This window comes from Saccostrea cucullata, unplaced genomic scaffold (genome assembly GCF_032062105.1).
Source record: "Saccostrea cucullata isolate Sc308-1 unplaced genomic scaffold, CSIRO_AGI_Scuc_v1 ctg2398, whole genome shotgun sequence".
Taxonomy (NCBI): Eukaryota; Metazoa; Mollusca; class Bivalvia; order Ostreida; family Ostreidae; genus Saccostrea; species Saccostrea cuccullata.
Window position 1 is genome coordinate 1 of NW_026941668.1, and position 21,771 is coordinate 21,771.

General features: G+C 32.9%; 2 protein-coding genes across 2 annotated transcripts; both read right to left on the bottom strand.

Moving 5' to 3' along the window:
- Positions 1 to 4,306: 4,306 nt before the first annotated feature.
- On the bottom strand, positions 4,307 to 7,953 carry LOC134258225 (uncharacterized). The gene is made up of 4 exons (XM_062740763.1): positions 7,567 to 7,953; positions 7,275 to 7,414; positions 6,809 to 6,984; positions 4,307 to 5,172 (listed from the first exon to the last, which is right to left on the bottom strand). Exons 1-4 carry the CDS (start codon positions 7,951 to 7,953, stop codon positions 4,364 to 4,366), a joined length of 1,512 nt encoding a protein of 503 aa, XP_062596747.1. The 3' UTR covers positions 4,307 to 4,363.
- Positions 7,954 to 8,065: 112 nt separating this feature from the next.
- Positions 8,066 to 11,147, bottom strand: LOC134258226 (uncharacterized). The gene is made up of 4 exons (XM_062740764.1): positions 11,041 to 11,147; positions 10,495 to 10,674; positions 10,140 to 10,225; positions 8,066 to 8,361 (listed from the first exon to the last, which is right to left on the bottom strand). Exons 1-4 carry the CDS (start codon positions 11,067 to 11,069, stop codon positions 8,066 to 8,068), a joined length of 591 nt encoding a protein of 196 aa, XP_062596748.1. The 5' UTR covers positions 11,070 to 11,147.
- Positions 11,148 to 21,771: the final 10,624 nt, after the last annotated feature.

Here is a 21,771-nt window from a genome sequence, read left to right on the forward strand (position 1 = left end):
AGAGTTATGAATTTCTAAAAGTTGTTTCAGATTGAGGGTTTGTCTTGACAAAGAGCCAAGGTTATTCTGTTAAAATCAAGGTCACTGACAGAAGAAATCCGTTCTTTTCCAGGCTATGAACTAGTAAGTGAAAATCATTGGAGGCTCTTACTTGAAACATAGATTACTTATGATTGGAGGTTGTGTCATGTCACCCTGATCAAAGGTCTTTCTGGCAAATCAAGGTCACTGAGAGAGAAAAAATGTTTAAGCATAACCTTGTAATTAAGATTCACTGGAGGCTCATGATGAGAAGAAAAGGTTGTTTACATAAGAAAGTGCAGTGACCTTGACCCAAGGTCGGTACTTCCTGTCCACAGCTCCAACGGAAGACCTACTCGTTGCTTTGCAACGAGCTCGGCTCTAGTTTACTTTAGTTTTGTTTTGTTTTTTTTTGCTATTTAAAAGAATCAAAATATTAAAGATATAAATAATATAGAAATGAATCATTCATTAATAAAAGTGTCTTTGTTAGTTTTCATGTTTTTTCAAAGCCTGCACGAGGTTTTAAAACTATATTTGTTTAATACACACGATGAAAAGAAAACTAATTCAATTCTTGCTTAACATCAAGTTATTGTATTTTAGAAGTATGCTATCTTTGTAGAAGCTGTTGTGATGGTTATAGATTTGATCCTGAGGAAGACAGATGTATAGGTAAGAAAATATTTGTATTTAATTTTTAAAAAAGTTACATATCTAATTATTTGACTAATTATTAAACTTGCACAACACAATTGACTCCACACAACTTGAAAATGTTTACAAATGGATGGATCTATTGTAATTCTTGAGAATATTCCAAAACATTCTACAGGTGTATTCATATTTAAAATTTTAATCCCATTTTGTGACCACATCCTATCACAAGGGAACCATGCTGTCAAGAACATTTCAATCTATACTATGTAAAAAGGCTACCATTTCTCCGGGGAGCGTACAGTCCCTTTGTTTTTGAGATTTATTCAAAAATTATTCAATATAAATTTCTCATCCCTAGGCCTACTTTGACGCAAACTATCTTCGGCACTTTTGCTTCGAACAATTAGGAAATTATTAGGAAGCTTTTCAAGTCTTGTGGCTATTAAATAGAGGATATGTTTTTAAATTTTTTTTTAAATGAGTTATGAGTAATCTAGAATCCTCACTATGTCATAAAGCTTACATATATATTTTCTACATTTTCTGTTCTGGTGATTTCTTTTTCTTTTCATTTCAATGTAAAACAGACCCTTTATTGAGACTTATTGCTACCCCTGGGGGCAATGTTTGATATGAAATGCACACTTAATTCCCCATAAAGTTTTGACAAAAAATTCATCTGATCATTTTTTGTATGTTATTGACTCTATTTTTGAAGTAAGCTGGGTCTTTCATTTGAATAATAATTTTAAATCCCTTTACCAAATGATGCTTGTAAAAACGTTGGTTGAATAAGCCCCTGACAGTGGTTTTTAACAAATTTTAAAAAAAGTGAAAATGCAAAAGACGGAAAAACATAATTTAGGAAATACAGACGGACAAACAGACACTGGGACAACATAAATTTAAAAAAAAAAACTTTCTGTATAAATCTCTGAAAGAATGAATAACAATTCGTCGCAGCACAAAAAATTGGGATATTTCCGTTTACTCTTAACCATAAATAGGTCTGTCAGAAGGAACATTATACCTATCCACAGAAATGTCACTTCTTCGTTAATAAAGAACAATTTTCACTTAAACAAAAACAAACGCCAATTATATTTCAAGAGTTGTTCAAAAACTTCGTGGACGATGTCAATCTTCGTTACATCATCATCTAAAGTTTAAATTTAGCACAATATTATATATGTGAAATTTTATGCTTTGTTGATGTATGAAGTTTCATTCCATTCGATTCGACAGAAATCAATTTACTTAATTTTAAAATCAATATGTTTTGTAGCCGCAGAGCACACTCAACAGCAATGTAAAGTCAAAACATAGCGTCAAGAATTTCTAAAAAATACCATTCCTAAAGTAAAACATTTCATACAGTGTAATCCAAAGACCACTCATTAAGTCCCTCTAATACCTGGCATTTATTTTTTTAAGAATTGCTCTCGTTGTATAATTTTCTTTGTTAAGGTTTTAATTTCCGTTATAACTTAACACTGCTTTCACAGGATAAGAAACTATGTCTTTCCTTGACGTTCCAACTTTTTGTTCAGATTTTTACAGTTAAACAATTTCTTAACAGATTGCCCTTATCCGATACAGAGTTTCCGGCACACAAATACTGCATGTACTATTTGGACACACATGCACAACTCGCTTGTTACATATTTTTTTTATTCCTCTTAAATATTTTAGAGTTTATACAGGATTTTTCCTGAGTAAAACACAAAACTGCATCATCTGCTGCTCCGTGACTTTATAAAACGTCATTGTTTTGTCGTTTTCAATGCAAGGATTTCTTTTCAACAAATCAAATTATTAAGGATGTATCTTATGACACGCGGAAAAACGTGCATTAAACTTTTCAAATGCTTCTATTTTTCTGAAAGTGTAATATCCAAGGAATAATTTAAAAACAAGAAAAGTGTATGTTAGTGTTCATCTAAGAGAGATTCAACCCTTCGAACATAGGCCAAAATAGAGCATGCGAAATTTCATTAAAAATGCTATTAGACCATAAAATACCCCCATAAACTTATAAATACAATCAATTAAAACTTAATTTTGCTTAGATTTACTTGAAAGTATTGCATAGTTGATTTTTTAAGCAAAATATGAGCCAATAAATACCATTTAAATAAATTATGCCCAAAAATGTTGTTCACCGGTGTCAAAATTAGGCAAATTTTTCCCTATAAAATTGCTCGAAAAACCAAAGAAAAACATATTTCTACAATTAAACTTTTTGAGAAAATTGTTGTACAGTTTCTTTAGGTAATATGGCTCCTTTTCATAGCAAGAAAAGTAGGGGTTAGTGCACATATTAGAAAGTTTTGATATTTTTTATATCCCCACCCCCCCTTTTTCTTTTTCAGCATTTCATGGGAAAAAAACGTTGTTTACGCAGCAAATTATGCATTTTTTTTCACCAGATATCGAAAAAAGTGTGATAATGTAAAAAAAAAATTTGCTATTTCATTTTCAAAAGCTTTAATGAACATACAATAAACATACAATAAATATATTTTCATAATAATTTCATTTACAAGCAATTTTAGTGCAAATAGTGACCTTGACCTTTGTGTAAATACCCTTGAATTTCATATTGCTTCTGGTTATCACACTGAATGTTCTCATTTTAAAAATTCAGGAACACATTATGAAGATTAAAATGTAATATTTGGTCATTTTCTGAAATAAAAAAGGATGAACAGGTATTTGATGAACAGCAATTCTAAAGGAATACATAAAGATCAATTATGACAAAGAAAAAAGTTCATGTTCTGAAGAAATAGTTTTAATCAGTTTAATTAGTTTCTACCACTTCCATTCCATATCAATAAAATAAAAAGAAACCTAAAATAGCCATCAGAAGTCTCTGATGAGACTAGAGCTCTACTGGTGTGCATCTTAGCATCATACTGACGAGTTTCTGAGTATACATGGAAGTGGTACTGTATACTGGGTTATTTTGACCCGTGTTATTTTCGCCATATAACACTTGCAATACAAATTTGTTCCATTTTAAATTCGCCAAGTCCCAGTTCTGCTTAAGAATTTATAATGTGTTCTTTAAATTTGCGCCATTTTAAATTCGCCCACTTGTGACAAGGGCGAAAGAGGCAAAAATAAAATGGGCGAAAATTTCCCTGTAGACAGTATTCATATCAATTTCACAGTTGGCTTACTAAAAAAGCACAGCAAAAATAAAAATATATCACAAAGTACATGGTTACTGTCTTGAAATATAAGTGATATATGGGCTCGGCAAGCGTCGTCCTCCATCATGCTTGGTTACCCCCACCCATACATTGCTTATATTTCAGGACTAAGTATCAAAGACCATTTGACCAGTTCAACTAAAATGAGGTTCAAACTATCATTTTATACTGTAGATCACTATATTCTTGTGACACCTTATTTTCAAGAGTTAGCTATTTCGTATTTATTTGGGTAGAATAAATTTCCGTAAGCTATTGTATATAATCCTTAAAGTTTATAATACAAATACATGTATACACAAGAATAACTTTCATAAACAGACAGACTGGTGTAATAACACGAAAATTAAGTTCTCACAAATATTTTAGAAATACTTTTTCAACTTTCACTTGCATTTGCAAACAGACAGACTGGTGTAATTACACAAAATTTAAGTTCTCGCAAATATTTTAGAAATACTTTTTCAACTTTCACTTGCAAATGTATTTCCAAAGTGTTCAGCTACAGCATGTATAATCTTTGATGATTTAGTTACTCTAGGACCACCCCCACACTCCTCCGAAAAAACTTGTCTTATGCCCTCTTCTCCTCCCCTGTGAAATGCTAATTTCAACGCTGCATAGTTCAAGTCACTGGTGGCTATTTTTTTACCCATTGACATTGTTATGATCTTGTCACTGACAAGTCCTTGAAGTGATGGCAAATTGGCAGCCAGTACTTTCAGACTCTGATGTGAAAAAATGGCGCTTGACACTGAGATGGAAGCCTTCCTTTTGTTTTCCTCACAGATTTCAATTGAAGACACAAGTCTTTGAAGGTAGATCACATCCTGGAGAGCATCGTGTGCAGGGTATTCACATTCCAAGAACGACGCTACCAAAGCCTGTTGAGTATATGAAGGCAAACCTGGGAACTGTGACTGAAACAAAAGCTTTGTATCAAAAAATCCTGGAACAATAGTCTCGAAATCCTCCAGCTTTCCACTAGCCTCCAAGGCATGGAACAACACATGGCAATCAAATGACTTTATGTTATGTCCACAAAGAATGGTACCATTTCCTTGTTTAGAAATGAACTGCATGAAGGATTCCAAAGCATCTGAAATATTGCTGGATTGCACAGGTTTGCCTCTGTGAAACATTAGGCCATTTCTCACTGTTATTCCTGTCACATCAGATGCACTGGAAGAAATGGGGATTTTTGGTCGGACAAAACGCTGCCACTGTTCATCGACACATACTGCAGCTATCTGTGTAATATGGGAATTACGACCTGCAAAATAAAAGTGAATATATAATAAACAATGATATTAATTTTTGCTCATTTCATGAGATAACAATACTTTATTACATTTTTACAAGTGAAATACTGTAATTTATTCAATGAATAAAAATGACATCCTGTCACAGTGTGAAATGATCTCAAAATGATATCCTGTCACAGTGTGACAAATATCAAAAGTGTGGTAAAACTCTCAATTTTTCTTCCCATAATGGAGAGTGTTGTAAAAAAAATCTTCCTTGACCTGATATAAGATAGATAGAAATAAATAAACCATTCTGACAGAGAATGAAACTGCCAATATAGCCAAAAATATGATGCTAAATTCAAAGTTTTCACTTCACTTAGCTATTTCGTCTCAACCGCTCAACTATGACGTCATGTAGCCTATGACTGTATTACAAAAAGACAGAGGCAAAGGAAAAATCAAAGATATTTTTAAAAATGTAATAAACAGAAATTTTTTTTGTTTTTAGTTGAATATGGAATTTATTTCACTCGTGCTTCACACTCATGAAAATATTTTTAAAAAATCCTGTCCCACTCATGAAATAAATTCCATATTAAACTACAAAACATTGAATATCCTTAATCTATTTTTGGCAGTAATCCCTTTTTAACTCACCTGAGCCGAAGGCTCAAATGAGCTTTTCTGATCACATTTTGTCCGGCGTCTGTTTGTCCGTCCGTCTGTCTGTCTGTCTGTCTGTCTGTAAACTTTTCACATTTTCAACTTCTTCTCAAGAACAGCTGGGCCAATTTCAACCAAACTTGCCACAAAGTATCCTTGGGTGAAGGGGATTCAAGTTTGTTCAAATGAAGGGCCATGCCCTCATTCAAGGGGAGATAATTGGGAATTAATGAAAATTTGGTGGCATATTTTAAAAATCTTCTTCTCAAGAACCACTGTGCCAGGAAAAATGAAACTTATGGGGAAACATCCTCAGGTAGTGTAGATTCAAGTTTGTTCAAATCATGACCCCCGGGGGTAGGGCGGGGCCAAAATGGCCGTCCAAAGTTTTACATAGAAATACATTGTATATAGGAAAATTCATTAAAAATCTTCTCAAGAATGAAAAAGCCATTATTCATCATATTTATAAGGAAGCATGCTCAGATAGTGTAGTTTCAAGTTTGTTCAAATCATGACCCCCGCGATAGGGCGGGGCCAAAATGGCCGACCAAAGTTTTACTTAGAAACATATAGGAAAATTCTTTAAAAATTTTCTTCTCAAGAATGACAAAGCCATAATTCATCATATTTATATGGAAGCATGCTCAGGTAGTGTAGATTCAAGTTTGTTCAAATCATGACCCCCGGGGGTAGGGCGGGGCCAAAATGGCCGACTAAAGTCTTTAAAAATTATTTTCTAAAAAATAGCAAATCCATAATTGGTCATGGGACTACTTTTGGATTTAAACTTTACAATAAAAAGCCATTTTCTACTTTTTCCTACCCTTAGTGCTCAGGTGAGCGATGTGGCCCATGGGCCTCGTTTTTTTTGGCAAGCTTTTTTAGATCACAGAAAAACTGAAAGTTGCATAAAATTGGGTTCTTTTTAGATTACAAAGAGATTACGTGTCATAATGACCAACATAAGTGGTGTAAATTGAGTTGAATATTCACCTAATCCTGTGGTCTCTAAATCAAAATACACAGGTTTTGTGACTGCTGACAGAGTCCCCTCTACTGGTGGTCTCCTTGGAGGAGGGATCTCTGTGATATCTGGTTGAGTTTTGAGGTCCACTGAGCTGCTGTAGCTCTCCCCCTCTCTGAGTTCTGAGACTGCATTTGACTTGGCACTAAATAAATAAAAGAAAAATATTATTTCAGGACAATCTGATGAAATATCAAGCCCAAGGAGATCTTTGCTTTTAGTAACAAGGTGTAATTTTAAGTTCTTTGGCAATGGTTTGGGAAAAGGTAGTTACGACTTCTAGCTCACTTTGCCATACCCATGGTATGAGATATTAATGCTCAATGTACCAAAGTTCATGTGTATATTTTTTTTTGAAAGTTATTTTATCAAAAGCAAGTGATGAATAGTATTTTTCACTTCTTTTTTTTTTTAACTGACAACACTAAAAAATACCTTCTGTTCTTGAGTTGAATTCTCCTCAATTTATACTGCCTTGATGAACATATTGCTTTTCTCTTTCTGGCCTGCATATCACGAAGTGAAGCAAGTCTCCTAGTGTGGCATCCAGGGGAAAGTCCTAGCTCTTTGTACACCTTAAATGAACAGACAATTATACAGGTAATAGAATTGGAAAGAAACCTCTACAGTATTCACTGATAAGAAACATTTGACATGTATAATAAATAAAACACTATGAAGACTTGCTAAAAAATAACTTATAATATATACAAACACCACTGAATACCTTTAATAAATAACTCTGTCCATCATTCTTTTGTGCAACAGCAGAAGCTACCCTCCTGTTCAAACTGGCTGATCCTCCATAAAAGTGTGTTTTAGGGGCTTTCGATGCAACGGTTTTATTAAAGCTCTCGTTGCCTTGGGTGCTGCCCATTGTAGATAGCTTTTGGCTCTGGGCTTTATATTTGCACATAATATCTCCAAGAGCTGTCTGGAGTGGAATATCTCGCAGAGGTTTTCCATACGGAAATGATGTATATTTTCTGCCAGGGGTGTCAATATGTTGGCACCATGTAGACTCACAAAAGGTATGGTCTCCAAATGGATGCCGATACATTGCGTTGAATCCTTTCTCTATACCTTGGGCATTTCCTTGGTTTTGTGCAAGCATATAGTCCAGACACCTCTGCAAATACTTGAAAATCTTTGGGTTTTGCAACTTCTTATGCTTGTTTCTCAAGGAGTACAAGGCATTACCTATATTCTTCTTCACATGGTTTTTGTCACATTTTTTTTTTAATATCAGGATTCACATTTTGTTTTATTCTAGCAATGGTTGTAGTGTCATCATCCGCAATTATTGTTTCAATACTGGCTCCGTTTTCTTTACATGTTCCCATCAATTCTACAACCATGTCCTGCTCCATTCCTTTGGCGCTTCCGGTCCAGTTCATGCGACAGTCATGCTTTTTAGGTGTTTTTCCTTTCCGAGCCGCTTCATCACATGTCTTGCAGTACTTACTGCGTACACTGCACCCAATTACTTTTCCAGTCTGGGCTCCTATCATAGAGCAGTGACCTACAAGATAAAATATAAAAATACACTATCAATTATAGTATGTATGAACAAAATGAGTCAATTAGCCTTGATTAATAACATCCTCCTAAAAATCAAAACCAGATCTTTCCATGAACAAAATATCATTCATATTGAAACAAAAATGGTGGCATTTGCAACTTCCTCTTAAGAAGCACAGGGCCAATTTTATCCATACTTGGTACAAAGGAGAACTAGAATTTCATAGTGACAACATAAGTGATCAAGGTGTTCAATTCATTCAATTTATTCCATAGAGGTTTGAAAAAAAATAGCATTTTATGGGTTTGAAACTATAGTCCCAAACTGTTGTTAATAATTTAATCACAAATTTAAATACAAGAGGCCCATGAGCCTTAAAGGTCAATGGAGCATTATAAAACAACTTTCCAGTGATTGAATTTGATTTGTGTTTTAAGCCAGATGCCAGGGCATTTACAATGTTGAAAGAGGCACCATTGATCATCATAACTATACAGTTAGCAGTTGCTTAGTTTGGTTACTCAATACCCATGGGCAGGGTAGGGGAACAAAAAATGCATTTCAACTAATCAGTAATATTCAGCAATAATCAGTAGTGCCCCTACCACACATGAACCCCTGACCCTTAGGCCTAGATCCACACATTGCACAATTTTTGAAAAGGCATCCTTGCTTTTTAAAAATATTTGATTAATACCAAGGAGCAGATTTCAAACAATCCATTCATTTTTAGTATAAAAGTACAGCCCCCCCCCATCTATAGTTCTCCTGACCCTGGTGCTTGAAATTCACAATTCTGGAAGATTATGGCCCTTACTCATCATAACTATAAAGGTAGTTCATCTGCTTAATACCCAGGAGCAGAAAAGTAAATTTTCAAAGATTTAATGTATTTTCACTATATAATCAATAGATCCCCACCCTAACACCAGAACCCCTGACCCTGGGGCCATAAAATTCACAATTTTTGGTAGAGGCATTCTTGTTCATCATAACCATGTACTTAGTTGGTTTCTCTAATACCCAGGAGCAGAAAAGAAGATTTTCAAAGAAATAATGCATTTTCACTATATACTTATTTAGCCCCGCCCTAGCATTAGAACCCGTGACCTCAGGACCATGAATTTCACAATTTTAGTAGAGGACTCAATGCTGATTACAATCTTGCCAACAGTTTGACTGCTTGATGTCCAGGAGTAAAGAAGAAGATCTTTAAAGATTGCATTAATTTTAGTGGTGTTGACCCCACCCCTCAGGCCCCAGAGGGGCATGGATCATGAAAATTCACAAATTTTTTTTCTCCTTCACCCATAGATGCTTTAAGCCAAATTTGGTTGAAATTGGTTGAGTGGATGCAGAGAAGAAGCTGAAAATGTTCAAATGTTAACACATGACCCTTGACGACGGACAAAACGGATAGCTATAGGTCACCCGAGTTTACTCAGGTGACCTAATAAGTAATAAAGTATACTTTTAAAATTTTTATCTGGAAGTAAATATGGATGGGCATATGATCAAATCTACCAAAAATGTTTTGGGGTTTAGATCTTAAAGTCAACCCATATACCAGGTATATTTACATTCTGATTAAGGTTTAAAAATGAGCCTTTAACCCAGATGAGCTAAAATGTGCTGACCAATGAATATCGAGGAAAGGCTTGAAATATTTCAGAATAGACGATAATAAAATGATGGGTCTAGCAACAGCTATCTAGAGTTTCTTTGTTTAAGTTAAATTGAGAACCTTAAAAGAGAGCTTGTTTATAAGTAATAATAACCTGACAGACTGTCATAAGATCTTCCACTACCCCTCTTCTGCCAGGCACCATCAACGCTCGCTGTTAATCCACTTGTCTTTTCACCTCTGAAACAAATAAAATTTTGTAAAATTCTAAACCTGTCAAAATGACAGTAACAACTTTTAGTGAACACAGCTTAATTACAGTGTAATGGGACTACATATTATAGAGTACTAACACTTGCAACAGATTGAAAATGATAATTGGAAGTGTTGGCATATACAGGATGGATGTATTCTGCTTTACACAGAACAAATTCCTAAATACATGAATCACATTGGAGCATTATACAAGATATTTTATTGTGACAAAAATAACAGAAATAAACTCTTACGCTTTTGACAATCTCACTTCTTCTGATAAGCTTTCCTTCATACTGGCAGTTGCAACACGCTCCAAGGCTGGTCCCATTTCTTTCTCTCTTTGGGAAAGGACAACATTGCTAACTGTTGGAATATTAAGGGCTGACAAAAAGCTGTTTACTTTCTCCCACCAATACCACTGTGTACCATTGCTACTCAAAAAAACAACAACAAACATGTGCATATACATGTAAATGTAAATTGTTATTACTTGAAAATCACTTTTCACAAAGAATATATTTTTAACCTATTTATCATTAGAAGGCTTATCCTCTTTATACTAAAATAAAAGTTACATGATCTTGACACTGATGATAACAACAATACAATATGACCTTTGTTTTTCTGGCTCACATATTTGCAGTCTTATTTGCTTTACAGTGAGAATGAGTTTGTGGAAACTTTGTTATTCTCATATTTTTGAAAAGACAAAAATCTCTTTTTATAAAAACACATTAATTAATTTGACTCATTTTGAACTAATTAAATAAAGGTGTCTGGTAATATCTTGGGTTTACCTGTTGCTAGTTTTGAATTTGCATCCCATATGCCATCATGTCGCTTTCCAGTAGGTATGGAATTAATTTCATTGCAATTTGTATTGTAACAAGGAACCTGAAAATCCATAAAAATTTTATCCATTTTGTTTAACATAAATTGCCTACGTCACAATGATCGAGCTATGTCAAAGAACATATTAATTACTCCACTTGACATTTTTTATTTACTTTTACAATTAATCAATGTGAAGCCTTATTATGGGGAAAAAATTATCTCATTGTCTTGCACTGAAATTAAATTATAAGGAATGAAACATTTCAACCTATATTATACGATTAATATAACAAAACTTGGGGCAGTTTATGCTTTTTTATAAACCGCTTCATAGTCATAAGAATCCTTTATGATCAACCTAAATCCAGTTCATTCAATAAATGTCTTGGCCAGATGTATAAAAAAAATTAAAAGTTAAGCTATATATGATCATGATGATATGATTATTACTTTTTAGTATAATTTTATAAAGCATATTTTAAACTGTATAAAGTACAAGTAAATGTGTTCATTTGGTTGTCCATAAACTGAACCAGTATATACCTAGTTATTGTTATTACTCTTTGTAGTTTTGTAATTTGGTATTAAAACTTCGACTTGAGACCGGCCATTGCTATATACGATCATTTGAGTGCTTTGTAAGGAAAGTCTGTTTACATGATGATCGTGCATGCAAACAGCTACCGTAAATCTGTAGATAAATTTTTGGCAAGTTTGCGAGTTCACTGCATTCGCAAAAATATTTTTCTTAAAAAAAAATTACGGAATAAAAAAATGTAAACAAAACAGTGGTAATTCGCAAAATTTTGAAACCTAAAATTTAATCAACACCATTTTGACCCGAATTGGCAAAATAAAATTGACGTAAAAATTTTCAGATTTACGGTATTGCAAATTTCCTGAGAGTGAGATATATACAAGATAGTCATATGGGTGTAAAAGTCTATCTACATGACCGCATGTCCTACATGTTCAGGTTTGCCTGTTGCATTATTGTCCCAGAGGTGTATGTTGTCAACATCACGCAAATACCCCCAAATAGCAGATCATACGAAAAAGTATAATTACATGCAGTGTCTTCCCTTTATTTCAAAGTAAAGGGTTAGAGATCAATTGTGACATGCTAGAGGTTGAGGTGTATGACAAATTTCTGTGCACCTTGCAAAATTAATATTGAATTTATTTTTTTTTATTTCAAAGTGGAAATGGTCAATTTGGCCAACATTTCTTAGGGAAAAAACTGTACACTACAGTTGTGTAAATAGCTGATGATAACACAAGTGCACATTGTCATGGACACAGAGTACACTGCCATTATACATGATATTTCATTGTGTATCCAATGTTCATTATTCCAATGCTATATATATATAGGCCTTTACCCCACCTCTGATGATTTTTCCGTGAAATCCTGGCTTACGATTGGTTGAAGTCTGTCACGTGAAGGCGGTGGATTACTTATACCCGGTCAGTTGTAAATCCATACCCGGTCAGTTGTAATCTATACCCGGTCGATGTATTACGTCACAAACACAAACGTGACGTCATAATAGGCACAGTATAAGCGCGATGAAGCATTTAGCAGAGAAAACCATTTATAAACTACAGATAAAACGTAAATGTTACATCGGTGGGGTAAATTCGTTACACAGTCTTTTAGTGACAGGGTATGGGATGATACCTGGTTAGTAAATTTCATACCTGACTCGGCTCCGCCTCGCCAGGTATGAAATTTACTAACCAGGTATCATCCCATACCCTGTCACTAAAAGACTATATAATATTAGTTACATAGTCTTTTAGTGACAGGGTATGGGATGATACCTGGTTAGTAAATTTCATACCTGGCGAGGCGAAGCCGAGTCAGGTATGAAATTTACTAACCAGGTATCATCCCATACCCTGTCACTAAATGACTATGTAACGAATTTACCCCACCGATGAAACATTTACGTTTTATCTGTAGTTTATAAATAGTTTTCTCTGCTAAATGCTTCATCGCGCTTATACTGTGCCTATTATGACGTCACGTTTGTGTTTGTGACGTTATACATCGACCGGGTATAGATTTCTACTGACCGGGTATGGATTAACAACTGACTGGGTATAAGTAATCCACCGCCTTCACTTGACAGACTTCAACCAATCGTAAGCAAGGATTTCACGGAAAAATCAACAGAGGTGGGGTAACTAATAATACTCTGACATTAGTTTGATGTGTAAGACACCACTGCTGTTCATTTTATTTAATTTATAGATATCATATAAGGCATAATATATGTTTAACACAGGTACTTGGGTCTTGAATTATAAATATATATGTACCTTAAAATATTAAATATACTTTTTTTATTTTTACATATCAATAAGATCACATAAATAGTTATAATCCAAGATAAGTACCTGTGATTTTAAAAATTACCATCTATATAGACTATGTACAAATAACAGATACTTTATAAATTTGACAACCCTAGGCCTAACTTACTTTTACTGGACTTGAGTTAAATCGCAGAACTTGTAATGCCAATGCATGTGATAGCTGGAGTGGAAGGCCACACTTCCGACAGAGAAAAACACAAACTTCACATTGATGTATAAAATGATTAATGCCCGTCTCCCCACCTGATTATTTGTATGATTTGATTCAACCTTGTTTTCCTGTTCAACATGCTTACAACCTAAGGTCTGGATGTAATAACTTATGCATACCAGTTTGTAAAACAATGTCATACTATAATAGTTTTATTCCATCAACCGTAAAACTTTGGAACAGTCTTACTGAAGATGTAAAAAACTCTCCTTCATTAGCTATCTTTAAAGCTTTAAGAATTGGGGAGCAACTAATAAACCTGTAGGTACTTTAACTTTGGTAATAGGAAAGACAAATATCTTGCATTGTCAGCAAAACAATGATATAATCTTAATGCACATTTAAAAAATCATTTTTTATCAGATATTCAATCATGTCAAAAGTGTGGATTTCATACTGAAGATACTGAACATTATTTTATCAACTGTCCACGTATAATGTTGAAAGAAACATATTTAAAAAAATTAAATGATAAATGTTTTTTTGAAAAAATGTAAATAAAGGAAAATAATGTTATCAAACAAATTGTCAAATATTTTCATATGTATATAGAATTTATAAAATCTTCTAAAAGACTAAATTAATAAATATTAAATATTCTATTAAATGCATAATTTTTTTTGTTCAAAAATTTGTATTATTTTTAAGCTGGAACAGTATGTAAATAATATAATACATAATATAGGGGGTTGTCATTTTTTTTTTTTTTTTTAGATATATTATTGATAAATAATACTTGATTGTGAATCTTTATTTTTCATTATAATTTTATTGATTATCATGTTCATGTATTATTTACTTCTAAATTGTATCTTGACCAATTATAAAAGGATTTGGTTCTTTACATAGGCATTGCCTGTTGCCCATTTATAACATTGAATTATTTATAAAATATGTTTAAAGTATAATTGAAAATTTTAAAAAAGATTTAAAATATGAATATTAAACAGAACACAGACATAATCAGTCAAGTACTCTGACAGTATCAAAAATAAATGAAAAGAATAATATGTCATGCTTTCTTATGTGTGATAACAATAAAAATATGCTTACAATTTTAAAAAGTGTGTATTTTCTTTTGAAAAGTTTAAACACTAGTACTCATAAATACACATTTATATTTTGGCTCAATAGCAAAGAAATAAAACCTAATGTTTCATATTATAGTGCCTACATTTTGCAACCATTTATTCAATATAGATGGCAATTGGGCCATTAAATATTCCTTTGTTTAATAAAATGTGTCAATTAGAAATTGATAAATTTTTTAATACCATTAAAAAAAAAAATTCAAAACGTAATTCATTTTAGTAAGTTATATTGTGATAGAAATTGAAATAATTTTAAGCATCACCATATTTTGAAATAGTTTTAAGATATAATTAAATATTTTATACTTATATCTTTTCTTATGTTTTACTGCAAATTAAAACATAAATGTATCAGATAAAATATAATGTTTCAGTTGTAAATCGCTTTCAAATTGATGGATAAATCAGCATTTTTGTGTTTACAACAAATAAACATAAGATCCGAAGCCCTGACATACAAAAATTTTGGTTAATTGTGACAAATAACAGTCCATATTACCTGTAAAAAGGATTTTTTGTATCAATAAAACATATTAAATATAATTTCAATATTTATAAAAAATATTAACTATAGATTTCCCAAATAAGTATTAATTTGAAAAATGAAAAAATTCATCGAATTTGTTGATTTTTTCCCCCGCTTTCGCGAAAAGGAGACATTAAATCTCATTCATAATTCATAATTGTCCTTCTCAACAAAATCTGTCCGCATTTTTTTTATTTTGTCATCACAAATATTTAACCTTGCCCATAACTTTTGATATAAGTGGAGCTATGTTGTTTCATATTGCACATGTTATTCTTTGTCTTTCTTTGGGTACCAACAAATTTGACCTTTTGACCTTGACCTTGGAGTTTGACCCACTTTAAACAAAAATTCCAAACTTTTACTTTATAACTTTTGAATGGTAGGTACTACGACTTTCATATTTTACATATGTCTTGTTTGTAGCAAGACCTTTCATTGGATACCAACAATTTTTGACCTTTTGACCTTGGTCTCAGAGATTTATGTACTTATGAAAAAACTTTAACCTTGACCAAAACTTTTGAATGGTAGGGGCTAGGGCTTTCATACTTCATGTATGTAATCCTTTTGAGAAGACCTTTCATTGAATACCAAGAACTTTGATCCTTTGACCTTGACCTTAAAAGTTTGACCTACTTTTTAAAAACTATAACCTTGGTTACAACTTTGGAACTGTAAATACTGGCACTTTCATATTTCATATATGTATTCTTTGTGGCAAGACCTTTCATTTGATACCAACAACCTTGACCTTTTGACCTTGACCTTGGACATTTTTTGTACTAATAAAAAACTTAAACCTTGACTATAACTTTTGAATGGTAAGGGCTAGGGCTTTCACACTTCAAATATGTAATCCTTATGAGAAGACTTGACACTGGATACCAAGAACTTTAACCCTTTGACCTTGACCTTGGATTCAGTGATGATTTCTAAATAAATGACATATGATACGGTGTTCATATTACACACTAAACGTCATAAAAAAATGACATCTCACCCACAATGACACTGAAAGCGGGGTAAAATTCCTTGAATTTGCTTGTTGAAAATTGATCTGGAGGTACAAAAAATTATGTTCGCACTTCTTGATTGACTCAGATAAAAGCAGGAAAAGAATAGCAGAGGTTCTTATTAAAAGTCCTTTTCTATTCAATGTTTTTATTTATTTATGCTAAATAGCATGTCTGTCTGAAATATGGAGATTGAGTTACTGTTTGTAGTTAAAAGTACATTTATTAAACTGTTAAAACATTTTGACAGAAATTGTTCAAGTAAAAAAAAAAATCATTCTACATCAAACTTGAAATTAATATATGTCTTCTAGGTGAATCAATAGAATGTGCCTTCTAGAGTAGCTGAGGTGGATTCAAAAAATAGTATTTCACACAATAAAATTCAATTGTTCTTCAATTTAGAAAACACAAAGTATAAAATTTTTAGAAAAGAGATGGAAATGACATAAGCTGCTATTCCCAATCTTGCCAGTTAATGTTCCTCGGCCTTTAGACTAAGACCAACCTAGATGGTAAACTTTTTTTTGAAATTTCACAGTTTGATGACTTTTTAAAATTACTTCTACTTGACTGCAGAAGAAATCTCTAGGACAGAAATACAAAATACATGGGGGGGGATGTAATAATCTGGCGCTTTTCAAACAAATTTCCATAGGATTCAGTAGTAAATTTGACAACTTTTGAGATGATACCCAAAGAAATCAGCACTTTGATTTTTTAAATCTTAAAACAAAAAAATATAACAGTAAAAATTAACAAAAAATTATCGAGATCCCTAGTGTAGAAATAATTAGGCTTGGCCTCGTTAAGATATGCAGATTAAAATATCTTCAGTAAACGTTTATGTTTATTGAATACACCTAAACATAGGATGAATGTAAGTAAACATACAGGCATGCTCATGAAAATTTCCTAAGATGTTTCTTACATAATGTAAGACGCGTCTTAGGAATCTTTATGACATATCTTAAGATAGGTCTTAGGGTGTAAAACGAAACATTAGGAATATCCTAAGTTAAGATTTCGTAAATTCTATCTTTTATTTTATTTTTTTGTAAAATAAACACTACGCTGAGTTCCTATTTCAAGTTTATTTCATAATTATGTATTTGCAAATGTAGTGGGGAGGGGTCTGCAGTTGTTGTTATACAACGTTAACAGAGCATATATTTGCGCAACAAATATACACTTTTTCAATGGGTGGCACTGTGGCTTTCTGGTCGTGCATTTCAATTTTTTCAGAACCAGCGAGCTGAAGAACTGCAGCTAATGTATATATATGACAAGTACGTTTTCTTTTCATAATTATTTATATTAGGGAATAAGTAAATTAGAAAAGTAATAAGGCGAAACATCATATCTTGTCGCTGTTTGTCCCAAGTTGATGAACAAATCTCTCTCTCTCTTTCACTCTCTCTCTCTCTCTCTTTTTTTCACTCTCTCTTTCACTCTCTCTCTCTCTCTCTCTCTCTCTCTCTCTCTCTCTCTCTCTCTCCACTACAGAATAAATCTGGATCTGACAGTGCGCCACCCAAAGAAAGACTTTTGATTCCTTAAAATACCGTGTAATCGTTTTAAAAATCTGTTTCTATCATAAGTTGTAAAACACATTTTTAAAATAGTTTTTGAGACATTAAACACAGCATTAATAAAAGAACATAACACGGTCAGTCCTCAGTAACCTATTCCGTATTATAACTACACGTTCTGTGCCCAACTCAGATAGATCTGTTTATTTCTTTGGGACATTTTATGTGTGTGTTCTACATATTTCTACGTACGACATTTTTTTCTGTCGGTAAACGGGATGCCAGGACTCAACAAAATTATTATGATGACATTGATTAACAAAACAGACATTGTTAAAATACTTCGTCCCTTACCTTCCGAAGTTTGTGTCCATCCATCTTTAGATATTTTCTTCAGCAATTCAATCCATTATAAAGATTATATTGCGCATCATGCTTTGCTTGAAAAAAGGACTCGAAAATAAACATCCAGAATTTGTCAAATAAACCGGGTAATTCCAGGCGCACTGATGCAAATCATTCTACCGGACGTTTAAATACACAATACAAAAAATTCAACGAGCTTCGCGTTCATGGATTACCAAAATAGGGAAGAGGTTGAATACCCCCAGATTTGAAAAGAAAAAAATGGAAATGGGGGGGGGGGGGGGCAGCCCCCAATAATCTGTAATACAAGAATTTGTAACAAACGTCAATATTTTCATGTTTAAGAAAATAATTAATAGCGATTTTTCCTCATATGAAAAAAAACATTTTTTTTTTTTAATTCTCTTTTTAATGTGTCGTTTGACTGCATTCGGCTTCAGCCAAGTGCTTGCACTCGATGATGTTTACATCTAAAAACGTGGCGACATCAGCTGAGATATGCAGTGAATTTATATGTTCCAATCAGGCAATCTTTAAAGAGAATAAGGACAAAATAAAAGACAAGGCTTCGTTTATCCCTTTTGCAGAATATGAGGACGTTATTTCGGATAAATTAATCATGGAACGTAGTAGTGTAAAAACATAAAAAAAACATAGTGTAAAAACTAGCAGATACTTTACTATAGGCTCTACAATTGAGCTGTGAAGCCTGACTGACGTTATACATCACCATAACAACAATCTAAAGAAAAATAGGAAGTTATTAACGTCATTCATGACCATAGTAATTATCATAGCAACAAGGATCGAGTCGATGACGTTAAAGTAACCATGGAAACAAACACCCCGCCTTTGTTCTTATGTTTCCATTGTTCACCTCCGTCTTTTGATCAGTTGTTCACCTCATTTCTTTATTCTATTGTTCACCCCCTTAAAATAACTAAAAGCAACAAAAAGACATTATAATGAAAAGTATTAAATCCCTTGGTATTGAAGTATATGCATAGATTAATGGAGAATTGAAGAGGTCAATGATTAAACAGACCGGGAAAAAACATAGAGCGGCTTCTTCTAGGGAATTTTCCATGACGTTCTTTGCAACCCCCTTTTAAGATGTGTTTCTCCTGATTCCCAAAATGATTTTCTATATCCCTTCATCTTGGCCAAATGTTTTGTTTTTCTTTCATAATTTATCATACATTATAAGTACTAAAAGCAATGACCCATTTATCATTGTTTATAGCCATTATATTTAATCTTCGTCACTTCGATCTCTTCTTCTCTAACTGAAGACTGTCAGTTGTCACATAATATTTGGTCCGCCTCGTTTAAAGGCTGGTAAGACCTAATTCTATAACATATTAGGTCCGCTTGGCTCGATAAGAAAAGGTCCGCCCTCGGCCTATATTATACAAATTGTACGAGTGGGACAGGATTTTCGAGATTTTAACGATGCGAAGCACGAGTGAAAATATAAAAAAAAATCCTGTCTCACGAGTGAAATAAATTCCATATTCAACTAGCACAACAAAACATTGAATTTTCTGTTTATTTTCTGTTTATGACATTTAAAAAAAAAATCTTAGATTATTTCCTTTGCCTCTGTCTTTTTGTGAAACAGTCATAGGCTCGTGACGTCATAGTTGAACGGTTGAGACGTCATAGCATTAGCCTTGTCCCCTGTCATCCTTGCCAAGGCAGTGTATATTGGAGAATACGAAGCAAAACAGGGACAGGGAACCAGGCTAGTCATAGCTAAGTGAGGAGAAAACACTGTAAACATGAATTTTGCAACATATTTTTGGTAATTTTGACAAAACACAGTTTATGTATGACGTTATCAGGACGTTACTTGGTGAGGGACAAGCAAAACACTGACCCCTATAAAAAAATGAAATGGAATCTTGTTACATAGACTTCTGCATATCAATGGAAAGATAAAATTGTGAATTTTGTAAATATCCAACTATAATACATTCATCAATTACTACCAGGGGGTATTTGACACCTGAAATACGGGGGATATTGGGTTGTTCAAGCATCCATTTTCAGTGCACCTATGCATTTTAACCCCCTTGCTCAACAAAAACAGAAAAAATCTGACAAAATAAGTTATATGCATTTACAGAACAAATCCTAAGGTTTTCTTTTAGTGTGCTTTTAGGGTACATTTTCCACCTCTTGAAAGAGCTACATTACCTGCTAATAGACTCATGCAATTCTGCACATGTGAAAACAGGATGTTTTGGGAGTTATCTCCCCCTATTAAAAAGTCTCACAATCTTTTTTTTCTAAAAATGAATGCACATTTTCTTCTTTAAATATTAAGATAAGATTCTACTTTATGTGAATAAAAACAAAAAAGATGCAGTTTTCATCTCTGGGAAATGCTTCTCCCCCCTGGATTTAATACAAAGCTGTGTTTAGCTACCTTAAAGGAAATAAAATTTTTTTGCAATTCACTTTTTTGTATTTAGGTGCAAAGAGGACAGAATTCCAAACATTTTGGTGCATAAGTTGTTGAATTTGGTCCAGAAATGGGCAAGTAATTGTAAATTTAGTATTACATGTCTACGACATTGGTCGACGCATAAAACAGGACTTCGAAGAAAAATTCAAACCTAACCGAATCAGCTCACACAATAATTTTATTTTTCTTAAATTTAAAAAACAAAAATTATGAAATATACATTATTTTAATATCAATAAAATTTTACATTATAATTTTTTTGAAAAGCTGCCAAACAATTTTTACATATATTGCTAGTTTCTGTATAAACAAGGGGGGGGGGTCTAATTGGAAATAGTCACTGTCTTAAGTCAGAAGATTACCTAAAAAATCTGGACGATGTCACCCTAACTAGATACTCAATTGGTCTATTTCACATGTATATCTATACAGAAGATACATATTCTCATTTGCGATCAATTAAATTGAAGGTCATGACCTTGCGAAGCTTCCATTTTTGACATGACGTCACACTTTGATGTCACAATGCTGTTGCGTCATAATGTAAAATAACAACTTAGCCCCCAGAATCCTTATCGTATGTATAAATTCTATGGAACATGTATCTAATAGGCATTATGCCTTACACAGTGTCAACCTGAGATTATATTGTATGGTTTACTACATAAATTAAAACAAATAAAGCAATTTTCTATGAACTTACAGGCAAATAAATGTGGGAAATGTCATCAAATGCTACTCCTTAAGGTCAAGATCTAGTAAATGGAAGGTGCCTATAGATTTTTCACATTTAAGAAATTAATTCCTTTAATGATGCTTTATAACATTAGCTTGGTCAAAATAGGCTTTTGCATAATTTACAGAAAACAAGATGAAAAATCATATTATAAACTGTCATTTTCAATGAAAAATTAAGAAAACCAGTATTGAAAATGGGAGTTTTTTTATCAGGCAAAGAAAATGTATCCAGACTGCCTACAGTTTCTCAGAAAACGATAATTTGTATGTTCTTAGTCTCTACTTTAAAATAATGTTAAATTTAAGATAGGTATCAGGACTACTTTTCATGTGATTTCAAATTGAATTCCATGAAAATACTT

Coding starts and splice junctions, on each gene's coding strand:
- LOC134258225 (XM_062740763.1), bottom strand. CDS start 7,953: ATGCTTGCACAAAACCAAGGAAATGCCCAAGGTATAGAGAAAGGATTC. Junction 6,985..7,274: donor ATTCAACTCAAGAACAGAAG/GTATTTTTTAGT, acceptor TTATTTATTTAG/TGCCAAGTCAAATGCAGTCT. Junction 5,173..6,808: donor TTTAGAGACCACAGGATTAG/GTGAATATTCAA, acceptor TTTATTTTGCAG/GTCGTAATTCCCATATTACA.
- LOC134258226 (XM_062740764.1), bottom strand. CDS start 11,069: ATGGGATGCAAATTCAAAACTAGCAACAG. Junction 10,675..11,040: donor AAATTCAAAACTAGCAACAG/GTAAACCCAAGA, acceptor TTTTTTGAGTAG/CAATGGTACACAGTGGTATT. Junction 10,226..10,494: donor GAAGTGAGATTGTCAAAAGC/GTAAGAGTTTAT, acceptor TATTTGTTTCAG/AGGTGAAAAGACAAGTGGAT.